Here is a 17278-nt window from a genome sequence, read left to right as displayed (position 1 = left end):
GGTCCTACATGGGGCTTAGCCCAGCAGGGCGTGGGGTGCTTCACAGAAGGAAGCTGAGCCAAGCTAAGCTGTGGTCCACAAAGTCCAGCCAGCACAGGAATGGGGAAGCTACCCTCAGAAACCCCAGGATGCAGAAATCTGAATGTCACTGAAGGATGGGGCCAAAGGCAGACAGGTTTAGGGTCCAGCATCCCTGGGTAGGAATTTTAACTATGGAGAAACCTAGGCTCCCGGGTGCAGAGGATGGACTCCCACATAGGGCTTGCTGGCCCAGATGTGGCTGAGGCTGAGGAACAGAGGGAGCATCTGAGTTTTGGGCAAGGTGCTACTTCAGCAGGAGCAAGCACAGCTGGGTTACACATCTGCCACGCCTTTCCTCTCATCCAGGGTCCTTCCCAGCCAACACCTAACTGGTCCAGGGGTCAAAGGTTAATTGCATGCAAAGCTAGGACTGTAAAGGCTAGAAAGGGGAGGGGAGGGGAACAACCCCTCTTTGGCTGGTTGCCAGGAGAGAGAGAGGAGAACTTCTACCATTTAGGGAGGAAGGCTACATCTTCTGCCTCTCCCAACACCCCCAACCCCTGCAGGAACCCCCAAACTCACTTGCTGCTAGCCTCCCCAGAAGACTGGGAGAAAAGTAAACCAGACCTTTGACACTAAGCTAAGAAAATGCAGAGAAAATAAGGTCAAGCTTTTGATTTCTTTCTCCAACTTCCAAAGATCACTGAGTTTTAAGCTGCTGGAATCTAGAAGAGATGTAAAGCATTGGCACCTGCTACTGAACTTCTGCCCAGGAGTGGAGGCCTCGAAGCTGCCCCCAAAAAAGGCTCCTGAGTCCAGCCGGAAGTGAGCCAGCAGCCAAGGAGTTAAGTGCCCTGGCTTTTCTGAACCCCACCCCACTCCCCAAAGGAGGGAGGAAGTGGCAGAGAATCAGGGCTTGTGTGAGCCCTTAAGAATTTGAAGAATGTCCCATTTCCCTTGGGGCTGGGAGGGGATGGTGGGGGTTAGAGGAACAGAAGTCAGAAGAGAGGGGCAGCTGCAGGAGGAGCCAGCATGGAGCTGTGGCCCTTCCTCTGCACCAGGGAAGCTGCCCAAGGCTCCTGCCCTTCAGGGAGAGCTGATGCTTAGATGCCCCTTGGGCTTGACGTTTTTTCAGAAATTGGTTTCCTAGCATCTGGCCCAGGTTGACACAGAGAATCAGGTAAGAAATAAATGTCCAATGAATGTGCAAAACCCCAAAGAGACAGACAGTGGTATTAGGAGGGGACTGGGAATGTGCTAGAAGGGAGACAGTCCCTCCAAGGGATTTAAGCTCCCAATCAACCCTTTTTAGACAAGTCCCAAATTTCCCTTCCTGGGTGAACTTCAGCTGCAAAGAGCCTCCTGACTGAGAATTTAAAACCAGAAGTCTAAAACGCCCATGTATTTAGACATGTAATGAAGTATGTGTGATTTTTTTTTTCCTGCTTAAAAAAATTTAAAAACCAAAACTGGACTAAAATGAGATCTTACATTTATAGAATACTGATCTTTCCACCCACTTGCAGGCAATATGACCTTCTGAAGCTCCCATGTGCCATGAACCTGACACTGAGTTTGCACTTGCTACTTAAGAGGTCACCTTGACAATGGAGGGTTGGGGCACTGTGCAGCTGCTTGAGATGGACCAGGCAGTGTTCCTCCCACGTGAGAGACAACTGCCTCTCAACTTCCACCTCTGCCTCCAGCAGGCAAATTAATTACATTCAGAAAAGCAGTGTCCAAGGGTCTACCAGGCTAGGCTGGGAAGAGATCTGCCTAGGCCAGGCCATACCCTGCTTCTCGTCCCCACTTCTCAGAAACAAACTAGGGCTGGGAGCCAGGGTCAACAGAGTATAAAAGGGACACCAGGGCTGGGGATATAGCTCAGTTGGTAGGGTGCTTGCCTCCAATGCACAAGGCCCTGGGTTCAATCTCCAGCACCATAAAAAAAAAAGGAGGGGGGACACTGATGAAAGGAGCCCCAAAAGCCTATTAAGTGCTCAGATGAGAGAAGAAGTCTGTCAATTACTGGGCAGGTCACTTAATCGCTGGATCCCTTGTTTTAAAAATAAAATTTTTATTTATTAATTTACTTATTTGTTAAAAGATAAGAGCTCACTATGTTGCTCAGGCGACCTCAAACTCCTGGGTTCAAGTAATCTCCTGCCTTATCCACCAAGTGACTGGAAACCCAGGTGCTTGCCACCATGCCCAACTGGATCCCTATCTTGCAGCAGGGTACAATGGGAAAAGCATGTTTGTTTTACTGCCCAGAACTGGGTACGAACTAACCTCTAAGTAGCCTCTAAGGAACCTCTAAGTAGCACACTTGTCATCCTAGCTATTCAGGAGACTGAGGCAGGAGGATTGCCAAGTTCAAGGTTAGCCTCAGCAACTTAGCAAGACCTCGTCTTATAATCTAAAAATAAAGGGCTAGGGGTGTAAATCAGTGGTAGAGCACCCCTGTGTTAAAACCCCAGTACCACCAAAAAAAAAAATAAAATAAAATAAGAGGAGGAACCCTTGCCTCACCATCTGTTGCGAGGATACAATGTGATCACAATGTATCGTGCCAGGTATGAAAGGGCTGGCAATGTCACCTGGTAGTTGTCAGAAGGGAAGGAAGAACCCAAGGGGGAGTGAAGCGCCCACCCAGTCCCTGCCCCCTGCAAGACTCACGCGTTGCAGTAGGGCTTCTTCTCATAACCCTTGTAGTTCTTCATGTTCAGTGTCATCTTGCAGGTCTCGCAATGGAAGCATGCTTTATGCCAGAACTGGGGGGAGACAGAGGGAGGACACCCATCAGATACCAGGACTGTGGGCAGGGGGCTTGGAAGGCAGGGATACTCAGGGACTCTCCATCCCAGGGAATGTCCTAAGCCCACAGCTGTGGAGAACTTGGAATCACCCCTGGTGGGCTGGGGGCATCTCAGGTCACAGGTTCTGGTGGCTGATGACACTCCCTTCTCCACCCCACCCTCTACCAGGCAGCCACTGGAGTTCTGCAGGAGGGCAAGCCTGAAGGTGAGGGTGGCAGCAGCCCCCAGAAGCATCAGAAGGTCAGTTCTACCTCCCAGACCACTCCTCCTGCTCTAGAGCTAGAAAGGCCTCATTGCTTATGCAAAGTGGCACTTGGGTTGCTAAGCAGCAGCTCTGAACAGGAAGGGGCAGCTCCTCTAGCTTCACAAGGCCTGGAGATGGGCCCACCCCCCCCCCCCCACGAGCCCATGCACACAGGCCGAGAGCCCTGATACTCTTAGCTCCCATACACATGTGCACCCCCCCGCCCCCCACAGACACCCTCCCTGTGATGCTCAGCTCTGGTGTATCCCACTTCTGTGGGTCTCCTCCCCATGAGAAGAGCCCCAGGCTCTAGGGAGTACACCCACACCCTGTCTACCCTCCCTCATCCCTCTCCCACCCAGCTGGAGAACAGGTAGGGGAGCACCCAGCAGCTAGTCTCCCACTGAAGCACTCAAGTTTTGGAGGTGAACTCCCCAAAGCAGATATCAAGGCTCCACCTGCAAGCTATATGACCTTGGGCAGCGCCCTGCACCTCAGAGTCATTTCTGTGTCTGTAGAATGCATATAAAAACACCTATCCGGGGCTGGGGATGTGGCTCAAGGGGTAGCGTGCTCGCCTAGCATGCGTGCGGCCCGGGTTCGATCCTCAGCACCACATACAAAGATGTTGTGTCCGCCAAAAACTAAAAAATAAAATAAATAAATGAATAAATATTAAAAAAAAAAAAAAAAAAAAAACACCTATCCATCCTGGTACTGTTAAGGTTTAATGAGAAATTACCTGCAAAACCCTTAGCACAGCATTGAGTCCCCTCAGGACTCAATGTTGGATGCTGGGCACAGCAGGGATGAACCTCTTTGGAGGTTTGGGGACGAAGGCAGGCTACTACTGTGCCCAAACACAGCTCCAATGCATGTGTGTGCAAATGAGCGGAAAAAAAAAACCCAGAGGCCTGGAACTGAGCCACCAGGACTAATTCAGGGTGGCTGATGGAGGAGACCGAGTAGAAAGCAATAAAGGAAGTGACCGCATCCCTGAGAAGTGGTACTATACTGGCAAACCCATGCAAACGAGATGCACCTTAACCCTGGCAGCCCAGGATGTGGCCCCAGGATCAGCACTAACCAGGGCTTCAGCTATTAAGACCCCAGAATCCAGGCTGTCTGGATGACCTGGCTGGCCTGTCCCTGCCCCAATTCCTAGCAGTCAAAGGAGACATTCCTGACCCTCAAAGGAGGAGTCCAGAAGCCAAGGAGGGGCCAGGGGACTTCAAAAGTACCCTGTGCCCAGCCATAGAGCTGACAGAGCTCCCTGGCTGTCCATCAAGGGATTCCCCTGCAAGGCAAGCTTTTCAAAAGATGCTTTTAAGACACCTGGAGGAGGGGACAGAAGAAAGGAAAGCTGAGAAGCTGGGATTCAATCTCCCCTACCATGGCGCACTTAACCAGAGATAATTTCAGGGGGTAACCACCCTCTAATGGGGTACTTTCCCTATCAAGAAGATCCAAAGGAAAAGTCTAATGATGGAATATTAAGCAAATGATAGGAGAACTTCTCTTTGGGAAGAAGGCCAGTTGCATTCTGGAAGTAAAGGGATTACTGGCCTGAGCCCACCCCCAACCCCAACCTAAGCTTATCTCAGAACCCCTCTCCCATGCCAACCTCCCGCTTCCACCAACAGCATCTTCCATTCTCTCCAAAGTGCATACCCCAACACACACAGACCTCCAGAAAACTAAAACTGGGTGGTCTCTGCCTCCATAAGCCCCCAAAGTGAGAGCCCCACTGTCTTTCCCAATAACTGCAAGGCATTGGCAGAGTGCCCCAGCACTGTCACCACCCAGTCTGCTGGCCTCTGCCTGCTCGGCAGCACATGCCCCTGCCTGGGCCCCGGCCTCCCCCACCCCCACAGGGGCCTGCCAGGAAAAACATTCTCTGGAATCCAGACCATGACCCACTTTCACACACACATACACGCAGGAATACACACTGTCCTGAGGCTGGGGACCTCCAAGGCTGTCTCCTGAATGACGCTGGGGAGACAAGGGAAAAGAGACAGACACCCCTACTCTAGCAGATGGCGAAGCCCCCACCCTGAAGCCAAGCCCTGTTGGGAAGCAGGAGAGAGTAGAGCACCAGGCTGGAGGTACAGGACCAATAACCCCCAATCCAGAGTTCCCCCAAATCCCTCCAGGCCATGACGGGGAGGAAGAGGGCTCCTGTACAAGAGACAGCTCATTCCCACCAGCAGTCCTGCCCACCCCATGCCCCTACTCCCACAAAGACCTCTTGCTCTAAGCTAGATAATCAGAGGCTGGGGCAGGCCATCACCTGTCCCCTTATAGAGGGCTTAGAAGCAGTAATGGAAACCAGAATGGACTGCATACCTGCAGGACAGTTACTGAGCTTGGTCTCCATATCTGTAAAGTGGAGCTGAAAATATTCTCCCTGAGGCACCGTGGCAGGGAATGCGGTTTGCCAGGGTCCACTTCACGGGATGCCCAGTACCCTCGCTGCTGCATGTCACTCCTCTCCCTCTTCTTGGAAGAGGGCCATAAGATTCAAGAAAATCCAGCAGCTCCTGCCACTGTGTCCTCTTTGGAGGACAGGAAATGGCCACTCAACTCCTGGGAGCCAGGCCTGGGCTGAGCACGAAAATCCAAAGAGGAAAGAAACCCCATCCTGTCTCAATGGGGGTCAGTGGCCCTATCTGCCTCCTGACTCTGCCCCAGAAGCCCTGTCCCAAAGCAAGACCCCCTTGCTAGCAAAGACTTCAGGGAAGCAATCCCGCCACTCGGGGGAGCAAAGTGCACCTCAAGGCAGCTACTCTCATGCAACCAACTGTGGCAAAGTCCACGGTGTCCCTGTTCACAGAAACCAGGCAGCCCTTGACCAAACTCTGGCACCAAGAAGCCACTCTGCCAGATCCCAGGCCACAGAGGAGGGCCACCTCTGCAACCTCCTCTACAGAAACCCACTCTACTGAAAGGCAAACAGAGACTGGTGGGCACAGAAGCCCTGCAAGGATCCCTCTCAGTTGGGCTACCTGGGCCAGCCCAGTCCTTCCAAGGCTCTGGAAGTGGGTGTGGAGAGCTCCAGGTCACTGTGCCTATACCTGGCACCTTGCCTTTTGAACTCCAGGCTGCCTGGGGTGGAATGACTCAGGGTTGGAGTATGAGATCTTCTCCTCCTTTCCTGTTGCCCAGGGTTATAGTTTTTCCTCTCCACCAGGGGCAGCATCAGCTCTACCCTGTCCAGGTTACCAACCCAGGCTAATGGCTTAAAGGTGTGGATCTTTCCTGAATCTCCACCAATATTATTATTATTCCTTATACCCCAGTTGCACCACCCCCATCCCACAAGATCCCAGATCTGTAGGTGGAAGTGGGGGATTAGGGAGGGCTATGACTCATCTTTGGCACTAATAAGAGTGCGTAAATAAAAAATACTTTTTGCATGGGCTGGGGTTGTGGCTAGGTGGTAGAGTGCTTGCCTAGCATGTATGAGGCACTGTGTTCAATTCTCAGTATGACAGATAAATAAATGAATAAAATAAAGGTCTATCAACATCTAAAAAAATTCTTTTAAATAAATACTTTTTGCAAATACACCAGCAGAAAGAACTTTGGATGTGAATTCCAACTTTGGCTAAAAGCAAAAGGGCAAGCCACATCAACTATCTGAGCCTCTGTTTATAGATTCATTATTCCCAGGAACAATCACTGATGTCTGGCGAGGCAGCTACATATTCTGAGCCCAGAACACTACAGTAAGCAGGAGCTATTATGAATGAATGATTGCAAGGTGATCATGGGGTATTCTAAGCTTTGGCTAGGAAACTGAAACAAGGACTTTTGCCTCTTCGAGGGTAGAGGGAGAGCTCTGATAACCAGCGGCAGGGAGCCCACCCTAAAGGGGGATTCCAGAGGAAGTGGCAGCAAATCAATTCTCTAACCTTCCTAAATGTCTCCACCTGTTTTCAGAAGCCAGGGGAAGTGAGCCAGTCATGGGAGAGGGACATAACAAGATACTTGACAATACAGGTACCCAGATATAAAGTAGGTATACAAAGTAGGTGTTCAATAAATATTTGTTGAATGAATGAGCAAATGAGGTCAACCTGTTTCTCCCCCAGTTCTAATCCCAGAAATCCTCTGGGGAAACAAATCCCGACCTCCTTCCTCAAACACTGTCATCAGCAATACATGTTTATCCAGCATGCAGAGCACCCTGGGTAATGCAGGTTGGGGGCAGGTTGGCCTTCTCCTTGAGCCTTACCCACCTATGCCTTTGGGAGATAAGGCTCAAGGAGAAAAGACTTAACACCAAGGACACAGCTTGTGCTTTAGCCATTTGGTGTGCTACATGTCACCAGAGACTGTAGTGAACCAGGCCAATCTAAGTTGACTGACCATTATTGGGAATGGGAAGCGTTGGGTAGTTGGTTAGTAACAATGCCTGTGGGACTGAACATTTCTTACTCCCAAGTCTCAGCCCAGCATTATCCAGGTGCTTGAAGGAAGCTGGTTCTCCAGGTACATTTTCTTACTGGAGGGGGTAGGGAAGAATAAGCCTGAATATTTCAGGCCTCTGACTCAGTGCAGGAGGAAAGGAGGACAAGGTCTTTCCAGAGCTACTTCCTTTAGGGACAGTTCTCAAAACAGGGAGGAATCACCCCATCCTACTTTCCACAGCAACCCCCTCCAGAACATCCTCTTCCAGCAGGGACTAAAGAACTACTAGGGAGGGTCCCTTGCAGTATCCCTGCCTCCTCCCCTGACACACAGCACTAAAGGACTTTTTATATTTCTGGTACTGGGGATTGAGCTCAGGAGTACTCTAACACTCTAACACTAAGCAATATCCCCAATCATTTTTATTTTTTATTTCGAGGCAGGGTCTTCCTAAGATGTCCAGACTGACCTTGAATTTGCAATCTCCTGCCTTAGTCTCCTGAATACTTGGGATTATAGGCATGTGTCACTGCAAGGGGCACTGATAGTCTTTATAAGGCAAGTGAGTGTAGGGATAGACCGAAAAGGTAGGGAGGGGACTGTTATGGTGGCCAGCACTTGTAATCAGCCTATAATCCTAGCTATTTGCAAGGCTGAGACAGGAGGATCACAAATTCAAGGCCAGCCTTAGCAACTTAAGGAAACCCTGTCTCAAAATACAAAATAAAGGGGTTGGGGTTGTGGCTCAGTGGTAGAGCACTTGCCTTAGCATGTGTGAGGCACTGGGTTAGATTCTCAGCACCACATATAAATAAATAAAGGTCCACCAACAACTAATAAAGTATTTTTTTAAAAAATACAAAATAAAAAGGGCTGAGGATGTAGCTTCTACTTACTGCAGTGTTCTGGGCTCACTGGCAAAGCATCTCTATGTTCAATTCCAGTATCATGTGGGGGGAAAATGCTCCTTCCAGAAACTAGTGAACTGCCCACCTCCAAGGTTACAACATAGTCATACTCACACACCCTATAAGGCCCAGAGCCATTCATTAAGCTGGTGGGAGCAGACCTAGAACCAGGACCAAGTCTTCCAACTTCCAGGCTAGCAATCCTTTCATCCTATATTGCCTCTGAAGGTGAGCACTGTCTCCTCCCAATTCATCACTGTGGACAGGAAGAGGAGCCCAGAAAACTGCAGATGCAGGGGCCAAAATCCTTGCCATCAGGGAGGTCAAAATCCATGTGCAAGGTCAGATAAGTTGTCAAGGGAATGTTTCCCCATCTAGAAGCTCCAGGCTCATGTCCTGCCCTCCAGAGACTGACCCAATCATCCAGCAGATCTGCACTTTCTCTCTTGCCCACAATATCCTCTCCTCCTGCCAGTCAAGCACTGAAGGGGTAAGGAAACAGCAGCAGTCCTCTAAGTCCCTTCCCTACAAGAGCAAGTTCAAATGTGTTTCAGAATCTCTAACCCCACCTCTTCATCCTGACTCAGGGGCCAAAGGTCACTGAGGAATGGCAACCCCAAGGGGGCTGGGAGAGACAAACTATCCAATGAACTAACCTTTCCCAAACAAAACCTGCACCTTTCTTGTATGTAGTTCCCCCCACCCCACTCCTGCCAGTTACGATAGAAAAGAGGAACTATTTAGACTTGGAGCCACCTTGGGATGGTGGGTGCAAAGCGCAAAGAGGAGGGGACCAAAACTGAGACCTTTCTTCCAGACCACGGAGGGGACTCAAGGAAGGGCAGGCTTACCTTAGGATCTTAAGAGCTTAACAAGAGGGCAGGATCCTACCCCAAACTGTGGTGGAAACACCCAGTTCTGCTCTCCACCCCCCTCTAAAAGTATAATGGCAACCAGATGAACGAGTCCAGCTTGGGCGGGGGGGGGGGGAGAGGGGGACGCCTAAGGGCCCCAGGGACAGCGAATTTCCAGAAGGCCACCCTCCCCTCCCCCCCAAACACCTCCCCCTTTTCTCGGCTTCCCCAGAACTCAACCAACCCCACCCTCCATTGGAGAAACCTGCTTTGAAAAGTTAGCTCTTTGTTCTACAAGCCGATCTTCAGACAGAGCACAATTTCAGGAGATCTCTAGGAAGAAGAGTCCCCCACCCACCCTACCCTAGCACCGACCCCGCCCGGTTCGGGCTGCACTGCCCAGCATCAGGAGTTGGCTTGTAATTCGAGGTGGGGGCTGGGAAGATGTGAAGGAGGACTGGCTGGTCCCTTAACCACAGAACCACCAAGGGGGGGCTCCAGGTCGTTCCAAAAAGGGGTTCTCGAGGCAGGGCTCGGGTCCTCACCCGAAGCCCCCTTCCCAGAGGCGACCTTCGCCAGGCGATCGTCCTCGCTGGGGGCCTCCAGGCCAGGAAGCCGGGTGGCCAGAGCAGCAGGTTTCGCCTGCCCCCGGCCGCCGCCCCGCCCCCGCCGCCCCCTCCCCCCCAGCGCCCCGCGCTTCCGCGTACTTGGCGCTCGGCGCGGCGGGGAGAGGGAGCGGCCGTCTGCGCTCACTCTCCTGGCCCTGGGGGGCGGGACTGCACCTCTAACCTTCCCTGCACACACACACCCCGGGCCTGGCTTCCTTGTGTTGTCCCAGCCCCTGGTCACAGAGACCACCCTTCTCCAGCAGTGGCTGCCCGCCTCGTCCTGGATCCCCAGCTCCCAGACCCCAAGGGGTCCGTCCCCACACCCAATGACACCGCCCACCCTCCTTCCCTTCCCCAGGGATCGCGGGGATGAGGCGGCAAGACCCAGCCCCTCTCTCCTCCCCCTCCTCCGATCGTAGCTCGGGGTTGCCTAGACGCGTCTCCGAGTCCCGGAACTCACCTTATCCAGACAGTTCACCTTCTCCGTGGGGTACACGATCTTGCCGCACCGGGCACAGTTGGGGTTCATGGCTCCGGAAAAGACTGGAGCGGGGATGCCCGAGCTCAAGCACGTTCTCTCCCCCGGCGGGCTGGCGGGCTGGCGGGCTGGCGGGAGGCGGCCGCGGCTGCACTATACTGGCGGCGGCGACGGCGGCTGGAGCTGGGGAACTGGCCTCCGCCTCCGCCCTCCTTCCCCTAATAAACACAGCGGGGAGGAGGGGCTGCACCGGGGCGGGGACGCGCCTCGGGCGCGGACAGGGGCGCGCGCGACGAGGCGCGCTCCCCGGGCGACGTGGGGCTGCGCGGGGGCGGGTTCCGGGGCGGGCTGTGGGACCCGGGTGCCAGAGCCCCCGCTCTCCCAGGCAGACGGTGCGCTTTGCCCAGGGCCTTTCCCGCGCTGGAGGCGGTGTCGAGCCAGGCTGGCAGCAAATCTGGAGTGCCCAGGCTCCGAGGGACTGGCGAACCCCTTTCACCCGTCGAGGGCGGGGTGGGAACACTCCTGAACGCCCAAGCAGATTCTCCAGATTCAGGGACTTTCCTTCCTACCAGTGGGTGAACCTGCAGCCTGAACCGGAACCCCGCTTCCCCGCCCCCGCAGTTAGCTCCCTTCCCGCCCACGTCCTTTCCCACATTTGTGGGGCGGAACCTGTCCTTCGCCACTAGACTCGCAGCCTCGGGATCCAGGCTAGATCTTCGTCTCCGCGCTTCTGCGGTGCAGCTTTCCCCAGGGTTCCTTGGATTCAGGCACCTTCTGCTTTCAACTTGGTCCCTTTCCTCCTTAATCCGTTTCTCCTTACTCTTAGTTCGTACCTGCGTAGCAGCTGCAACACTGTTTTAGCACCCAAAAGAGCCACCTCCAACCGCAGGAGCGGCACGGGGGTATAGCTCAGTGGTAGAGCATTTGACTGCAGATCAAGAGGTCCCTGGTTCAAATCCGGGTGCCCCCTTGGTGTGTTTTTCTCCTCTGTGTAATGAGCATAATTCCTTTTTTCATCCTCAATTCACATTTTAACGTTGTATCCTAGGTTATAAGAAAACAAAAACGGGGGCGGGGTGAGTCCCTTCCTCGTTTTCCAACCTTAGCAGAAAGCTTTCTGTTTTGCTTTGTGTCCACCGGAAGGTGGTGGTGTGGGTTGAGTGCACTATCAGATACAAAAGATGCACGTCCCCATACTAGCGACAGAGGTGGGATTTCTGCCGCCACCACCACAGGTCTATCAGGCACTTCAGGACGCTGGGTTCGGGGTACAGGATGACTACCCCAAGTTGTCGTTCGTATCCGATGGGGGTAGGGGTGGGTCAAAGAGGGAAACCCACAGGCACAACCCTTTCCAACTTCAACTTTTTCCTTTTTTCTTCTTTATTTTATACTTTTATTTTTATTGTTTGTTTTGTTCGACTTCATTACCATTGGACATGGACATGTTGTGTTCACCCTTCCCTATTGCTCATGACAGAGAGAGACTGAAGACATTTCAGGAACAGTAAAATAACCAATACATGCCTATCAGTTTACTTTAATGTACAAAAATTAAGTTACCCCGTTGCAAACCATAGAAATGAATGCACGCAGCAAAATTATCCTGAGGACTTCTTTCTGATTCTTAGAACTGGAATGGGATCCAGAGAATTAGCTTTTCCAGTAATTTCCCAGGTGATGCTGGTGATACTGGTTCCCCGAACACACTTTGAGGAACAGTGGACTGATACTACCGGTTATCTAGTTTCAAATTCTAAAGACGTAAACAGATATCTGCTGGCTGTGTGCCCATGTCATTGTGAAGTTGGAGAAAAATGATAAGTTTGAGAGAGAATCAAGGGCGTCCCTTCCACTAGGTTTTACCCCAAAAAAGGAAAAAATAAGGGAGACAAGCTTGCCTGGCATGTTGCTTGAGTCAGGGGGAAACTGTGATATTTTAAACCCGGAATCTGATTGTGTCATCCCTAGGGACCTAGGGAAATACTTGGGCACATTTTTCCCCCAGTTCCCATTACAGCGATCTGCTGGGCTGGACAAGGAGATAAGAGCCATGGTGCAAAACCCAGGCTGCAGAAATAGCTAACCAGCATTTTTCCCCTTTCCCAGACACCAACCCCTGAACATGGCACCTGTAGATTATCAAGCCAAGGCCCTGCCTTTGTGCTAATATAAAGAAGGGAAGTTACTCACTTTTAACCTGTCATCTCTGTACTATGACCCCTTAAACTTGGCCAGAATATAAGCTTTCTGAACCTGGATTCATCCTTAGTCTTTTCAACCAGGTTATGAACTAGGCAAAATAATACTGCTGTGACCCTAACATGCCTTTTTTTTATTTTTTAAAACCCCAAATCAAATTATAATTAACAATAATCAGTGGGTTAGTGAATAATTTCTAAGATGATAATAACTCAGAGCCTTGCCTCTACCTATTGAGGGTGCAGGTGGGCTTTTTATCACATAGTCAGGGTGGAAGACTCAAACCTACTAAAGCTACCTCTGTGTTGCTGCTAGTTCTTGGACGATAGGAACCAGGGGGGGGGAAATTATGCTAGTGGAAGAGTCAAAGGACATTTTTCAGAAGTTTTGGATCCAGAAATACCCTAGTGACTGGTTATCTGAATCACCTGTGAAAAATATTAAAGTACTGGCAAGGGGGCACCCGGATTTGAACCGGGGACCTCTTGATCTGCAGTCAAATGCTCTACCACTGAGCTATACCCCCTCTGCTGGAAAGTGCTGTGAATTCTTTTTACTTGGACTATCAAGTTTTCATGCTGAAAGTCACTTAACTATTCAAAATTAAGACATTTTTGCTAAATGACATTGAATTTACTAATAAGAGAGGCACAAATGAAAAAAAAAACCATGTTTGAAAATATGTAAATGTAGGTTTTTTTCTGGGCTCAGTTCTTTGTTCATAACACCACTCATTTCTTTCCCCTCACAAGTCAGAGAATAACCTCTTGCAAAACTGGAGAGGGAAACTTTTCCCATGGTCTCTCTAAAAGGAATACAAATAATAACTAAAAAGACACCTCCACTGAGGCCTTCTGGGTGTACAAGCTGTTGGTTCCCCCCCTTTTTTTTTTTTTTTTTTTTTGTTAATGGAGCACTCACTGTACAGAACAAACTTTCAACAGAAAGATACGGAGTTTCTTAACTCACTGAGTTTACAATCTACTGGGGACAGACTGGAAATAAATGCACAAGTGAATAAACAAGGAAATAGAGCAGTGATAAAGGAAATTATTGAAATAAAGACCAAAATGTAATTAAGGAGGTACTGGTGGTTATTTCAAGTTGGATAGCCATGGAAGGCTTTTTTCTCCCCTTTTCTTGAGGAGTGAACCCAGTGCCTTAGGCACACATGCTAGGGAAGGACTTTTACCAATAAACTATATTCCTAGCCCCATGGAATCCCTTTTTTTTTTAAATATATATATTTTTAGTTATACATGAATGCAATATCTTTATTTTGTTTATTTATTTTTAGATGGTGCTGAGGATCAAACCTAGTGCCTCACACATGTGAGCACTCTACCACTGAGCCACAAACCCAGCCCCACAGAAGGCCTTTTTGAGCAGATAAATTGGCAGTTCAAACCTGAATGACATGTAGAAAGCAGCCATTTGGCAATCTATGGGGGAAAGGTAGTGAAGGTGGAGGAAATGGCTACTACAACATCCCTGAGGCTTGAGGAAGTTGGACCTCGGGAGAGCAACTCCCGAGAGAGCTCGAGAAATAGCCAGGGGTGAGTGACCCAGGTTTGTAATTCCAGCAACTCAGAAGACTGAGGCAAGAGGATCACAAGATCCTGGGCCAGCCCCAGAAATTTATCAAGATCCTGTCTCAAAATAAGCACATCACGGAGGAACTGAGTGGTAGAGCAAATCTGATCACCTCAACGTCAGAAGCACTGCTGAGGGCCATTGCCAAGTAGGAATGACGCATCAAAATCTCCTTGCCAGCGTACCCCATGCTGCTTAGAGGACATTCGATGGGACATTGCATGTATGCTTTAGTAAGGTGACCTTGCTCAAAGACCAAGGCGGATCTGGGTTTAGAGCTGATCAGGTTTGAGGAAGTTTTCCACTCCTTGAGTTTAAGGCGTTCCCCGTTTAAGATAATAGGGGTTTTAGGGAAGTTGGAGGTTGAAGATTATTGCTGCTGGGATTAGGGTGTTCCTGCTGCTTGTTCCCGTTGAGTTCTCGTGAGATTCAAATGGGATTTGGAAATAGCCTCATGGAGTAGGTGAATTGTGCGGGCAGAACTTGGATTTCGCCAGAACGTGTTTGTAGACGGCAGTGTGAGTTCGGGAATAAAGAATTGCTGTTTGAACCTACAAAACTGTGTGGTAGCTTGTGATTCAGTGCCAAGCCGAGACCTTGGCAAAGCACAAGAGAGAGGAACAAGCTCGGGTCTCACTATCCCCGTTATGGGCACATCCCCAGTGACCCAAAAACATCACAGTAGGTCTCACTACCTCTTGATAGTACCACTCTGGGAAGAAACTGTTAACATATGGGCCTTTGGGGGGACTTTTAAGATCCATATTATAGCAATATCAATTATTTGGAAGCTAATTTTTAAATGTTGTCTTTTTTTCTGTTTTCACTGTTGGAGATCCACCAAACCTCTTGTTTCAGGTCCATGTGACTGTGAGGTTAAGAAACCCAACATCTACAGAGTAGACTGACAGGATGGAGACCCAGAGAAGAGCTGCTGGGGATATACCTCTGTAATAAAGCATCCCTGGGTTCAATTCCTAGTACCAACAACAACAAAGAGAGACAGAGAGACAGAGACAGAAACACCAAGTTTGTGTAAGCCTTGTTGGTCAAATAAGTTTGGATTTTTTATGAAATGACAGTGTAGCTCAGTGGTGGAATGCTTGCTTAGCATGCACTGGAGACCCTGGATTCACTCCTTAGCATTGGGAGAAAAAAAAGAGTAGATCTCATGTTAGGTGTTCTTACCACATTAAAATAGAGATAGTGGGTAGACATTGAGACACCAGTTAGGAATCTATTGCAATAATGCAGGTGAAAGATGGTGACAAGGTCTTAGACTTTGGTGTATGAGTTTCCTGTTGCTGTAACAAATCACCACAATTTATTTGCTTAGCACAGCACAGATTTATTATCTTATAGTTCTGGAGGTCAAAATTTAAAAATTAGGGTTGGGGATATAGTTCAGTGGTACAGCATGTGGCTAGTATGCACAAGTCCCTGGCTTTGATTCCCACTACCACCAAAAAATTATATTCCAAAATCAATTTCACTGGGCTAAAAATCAGAACATTATCATGTCTCCATTACTTCTGGAAGCTCTAATTCCCTTGACACTTCCAGCTTCTAGAGGCTGCTACATTTGTTGGTTCATTGCCCATTCCTCAATGGCATCAACCAGCAGCATGGCATCCTCTCCCCCTGTGCCATCCTTACACCTCTCTGACTGACCTTCTTGCTTCCTCCTTATAAGGACCACTGTAATTATTTTGAGCTCACCTGGATAATCCAGGGTAATCTCCTCATCTCAAGATCTTTGATTTAGGGCTGGGGATGTGGCTCAAGCGGTAGCTTGCTCGCCTGGCATATGTGCGGCCAGGGTTCAGTCCTCAGCACCACAGACAAACAAAGATGTTGTGTCCGCCGAGAACTAAAAAATAAATATTAAAATTCTCTCTCTCTCTTTAAAAAAAAATATTTAAAAAAAATCTTTGATTTAATCACATCTGCAAGTCACACATTCACAAGTGGGTTCATAAGGTATTTGAGATAGGGACATATTTGGAGGGCTGTTATTTATTCTACCATAATTTGGAACAGCAGAGGTGGAAAAATATACAGGCATGCAGATTGCTCCTGGCAAGACAGCCTTATCATTTACTGTAGTTGGATGGCTCATGAAGAATGAGAGAAAGAATCAAGAATGATCGGTATTTTTTTATCTTTTACTATCTAGGGTAGTCATGTGTTTTCCTCAAATTAAAATTTTTTTAAAGGGGGAAAAGTAGCCAGATGAATGAGAAGTTGTGCTCCATTTGTGTGCAATGTGTCAAAATGCATTCTACTGTTATTTATAACCAATTAGAACAAATTTTGAAATTTTTTAAAAAGAGGGAGAAGGATAAATGTAGGGAAAAAAATCAAGAGTTTTTTTTTTTTTTTTTTTTTTAAAGGAGAGGATGTAGCTCAGTGGTAGTGTCATCAGAGGAGGCCTCAGGAATTTCCAAAGAGGGGGAATCTCAACTCAGGACTAGTGGGGTTCTTGACATACATTATAGAACTAATTTTAGTACTCTGTTGTGCTGGGCATGGTGGTACATGCCTGTAATCCCAGTGGCTGGGGAGGCTGAGGCAGGAGGATCGCGAGTTCAAAGGCCAGCCTCAGCAATTTAGCGAAGCCCTAAGCAACTCAGTGAGACCCTGTCTCTAATTAAAAATAAATAAATTTTAAAAAAGGGTTGGGGGTATGGCACAGTGGTTAGGTGCCCCTGAATTCAATCCCCAGTACCAAAGAAAAACAAACAAACAAAAAAGAATGTGTTGGGTCAGTCAGAGATGGACAGAGATTTATTTAGCAAAGCAGAGACACATTCAAGGAAGAATGCAGTCTATCACAAGAGTGAGATACAATTTGGGGGCTGGGATACAATTTGGGGGTTTCTTTTAAAGGAAACTTGATGCCAGGTATGGTGGCTGTAATTTCAGTTGCTCAGGATGCTGAGGCAAGAGTATTACAAGTTTGAGGTCAGCCTGGGACAACTTAGTAAGGACCTAAGTAACTTAGTGAGAACCTGTCTCAAAATAAAAAATAGCCTAGTGATAGAAAATCCTTGGGTTTGGGCTGGGGATGTGGCTCAGCAGTAGAACGCTCACTCACCTAGCACATGTGAGGCCCTGGGTTCCATCCTCAGCACC

The 17278-nt window shown here is 49.1% G+C and overlaps 1 protein-coding gene and 2 non-coding genes across 4 annotated transcripts in view; 1 reads left to right on the top strand and 2 right to left on the bottom strand.

The window, feature by feature from the left end:
• The window catches only part of Lasp1 (LIM and SH3 protein 1), a 39604-nt gene extending 28990 nt beyond the window's left edge, over nucleotides 1-10614 (bottom strand). The window contains exons 1-2 of one of the 2 annotated variants that reach the window (XM_026387063.2): nucleotides 10331-10614; nucleotides 2701-2795 (exon numbers count right to left, since the gene is read on the bottom strand). In XM_026387063.2, the coding sequence (XP_026242848.2) occupies nucleotides 2701-2795; nucleotides 10331-10399 (164 nt within the window). In that variant the 5' untranslated portion in view covers nucleotides 10400-10614. The remainder of the gene's footprint in view (nucleotides 1-2700; nucleotides 2796-10330) is intronic. The other variant, XM_026387062.2, reaches the window with a different exon arrangement.
• A 632-nt stretch (nucleotides 10615-11246) lies between these two features.
• Nucleotides 11247-11318, top strand: Trnac-gca (transfer RNA cysteine (anticodon GCA)). The gene has a single exon. It is a non-coding gene; the product is annotated as a tRNA-Cys (tRNA).
• A 1686-nt stretch (nucleotides 11319-13004) lies between these two features.
• On the bottom strand, nucleotides 13005-13076 carry Trnac-gca (transfer RNA cysteine (anticodon GCA)). Its single transcript has one exon. It is a non-coding gene; the product is annotated as a tRNA-Cys (tRNA).
• Between the last annotated feature and the right edge of the window lie 4202 nt (nucleotides 13077-17278).

Source organism: Urocitellus parryii, chromosome 7, assembly GCF_045843805.1.
Source record: "Urocitellus parryii isolate mUroPar1 chromosome 7, mUroPar1.hap1, whole genome shotgun sequence".
NCBI lineage: Eukaryota > Metazoa > Chordata > Mammalia > Rodentia > Sciuridae > Urocitellus > Urocitellus parryii.
The sequence above is the reverse complement of the archived record's forward strand: the minus strand, read 5'-3'. Positions and strand labels throughout refer to the sequence as shown.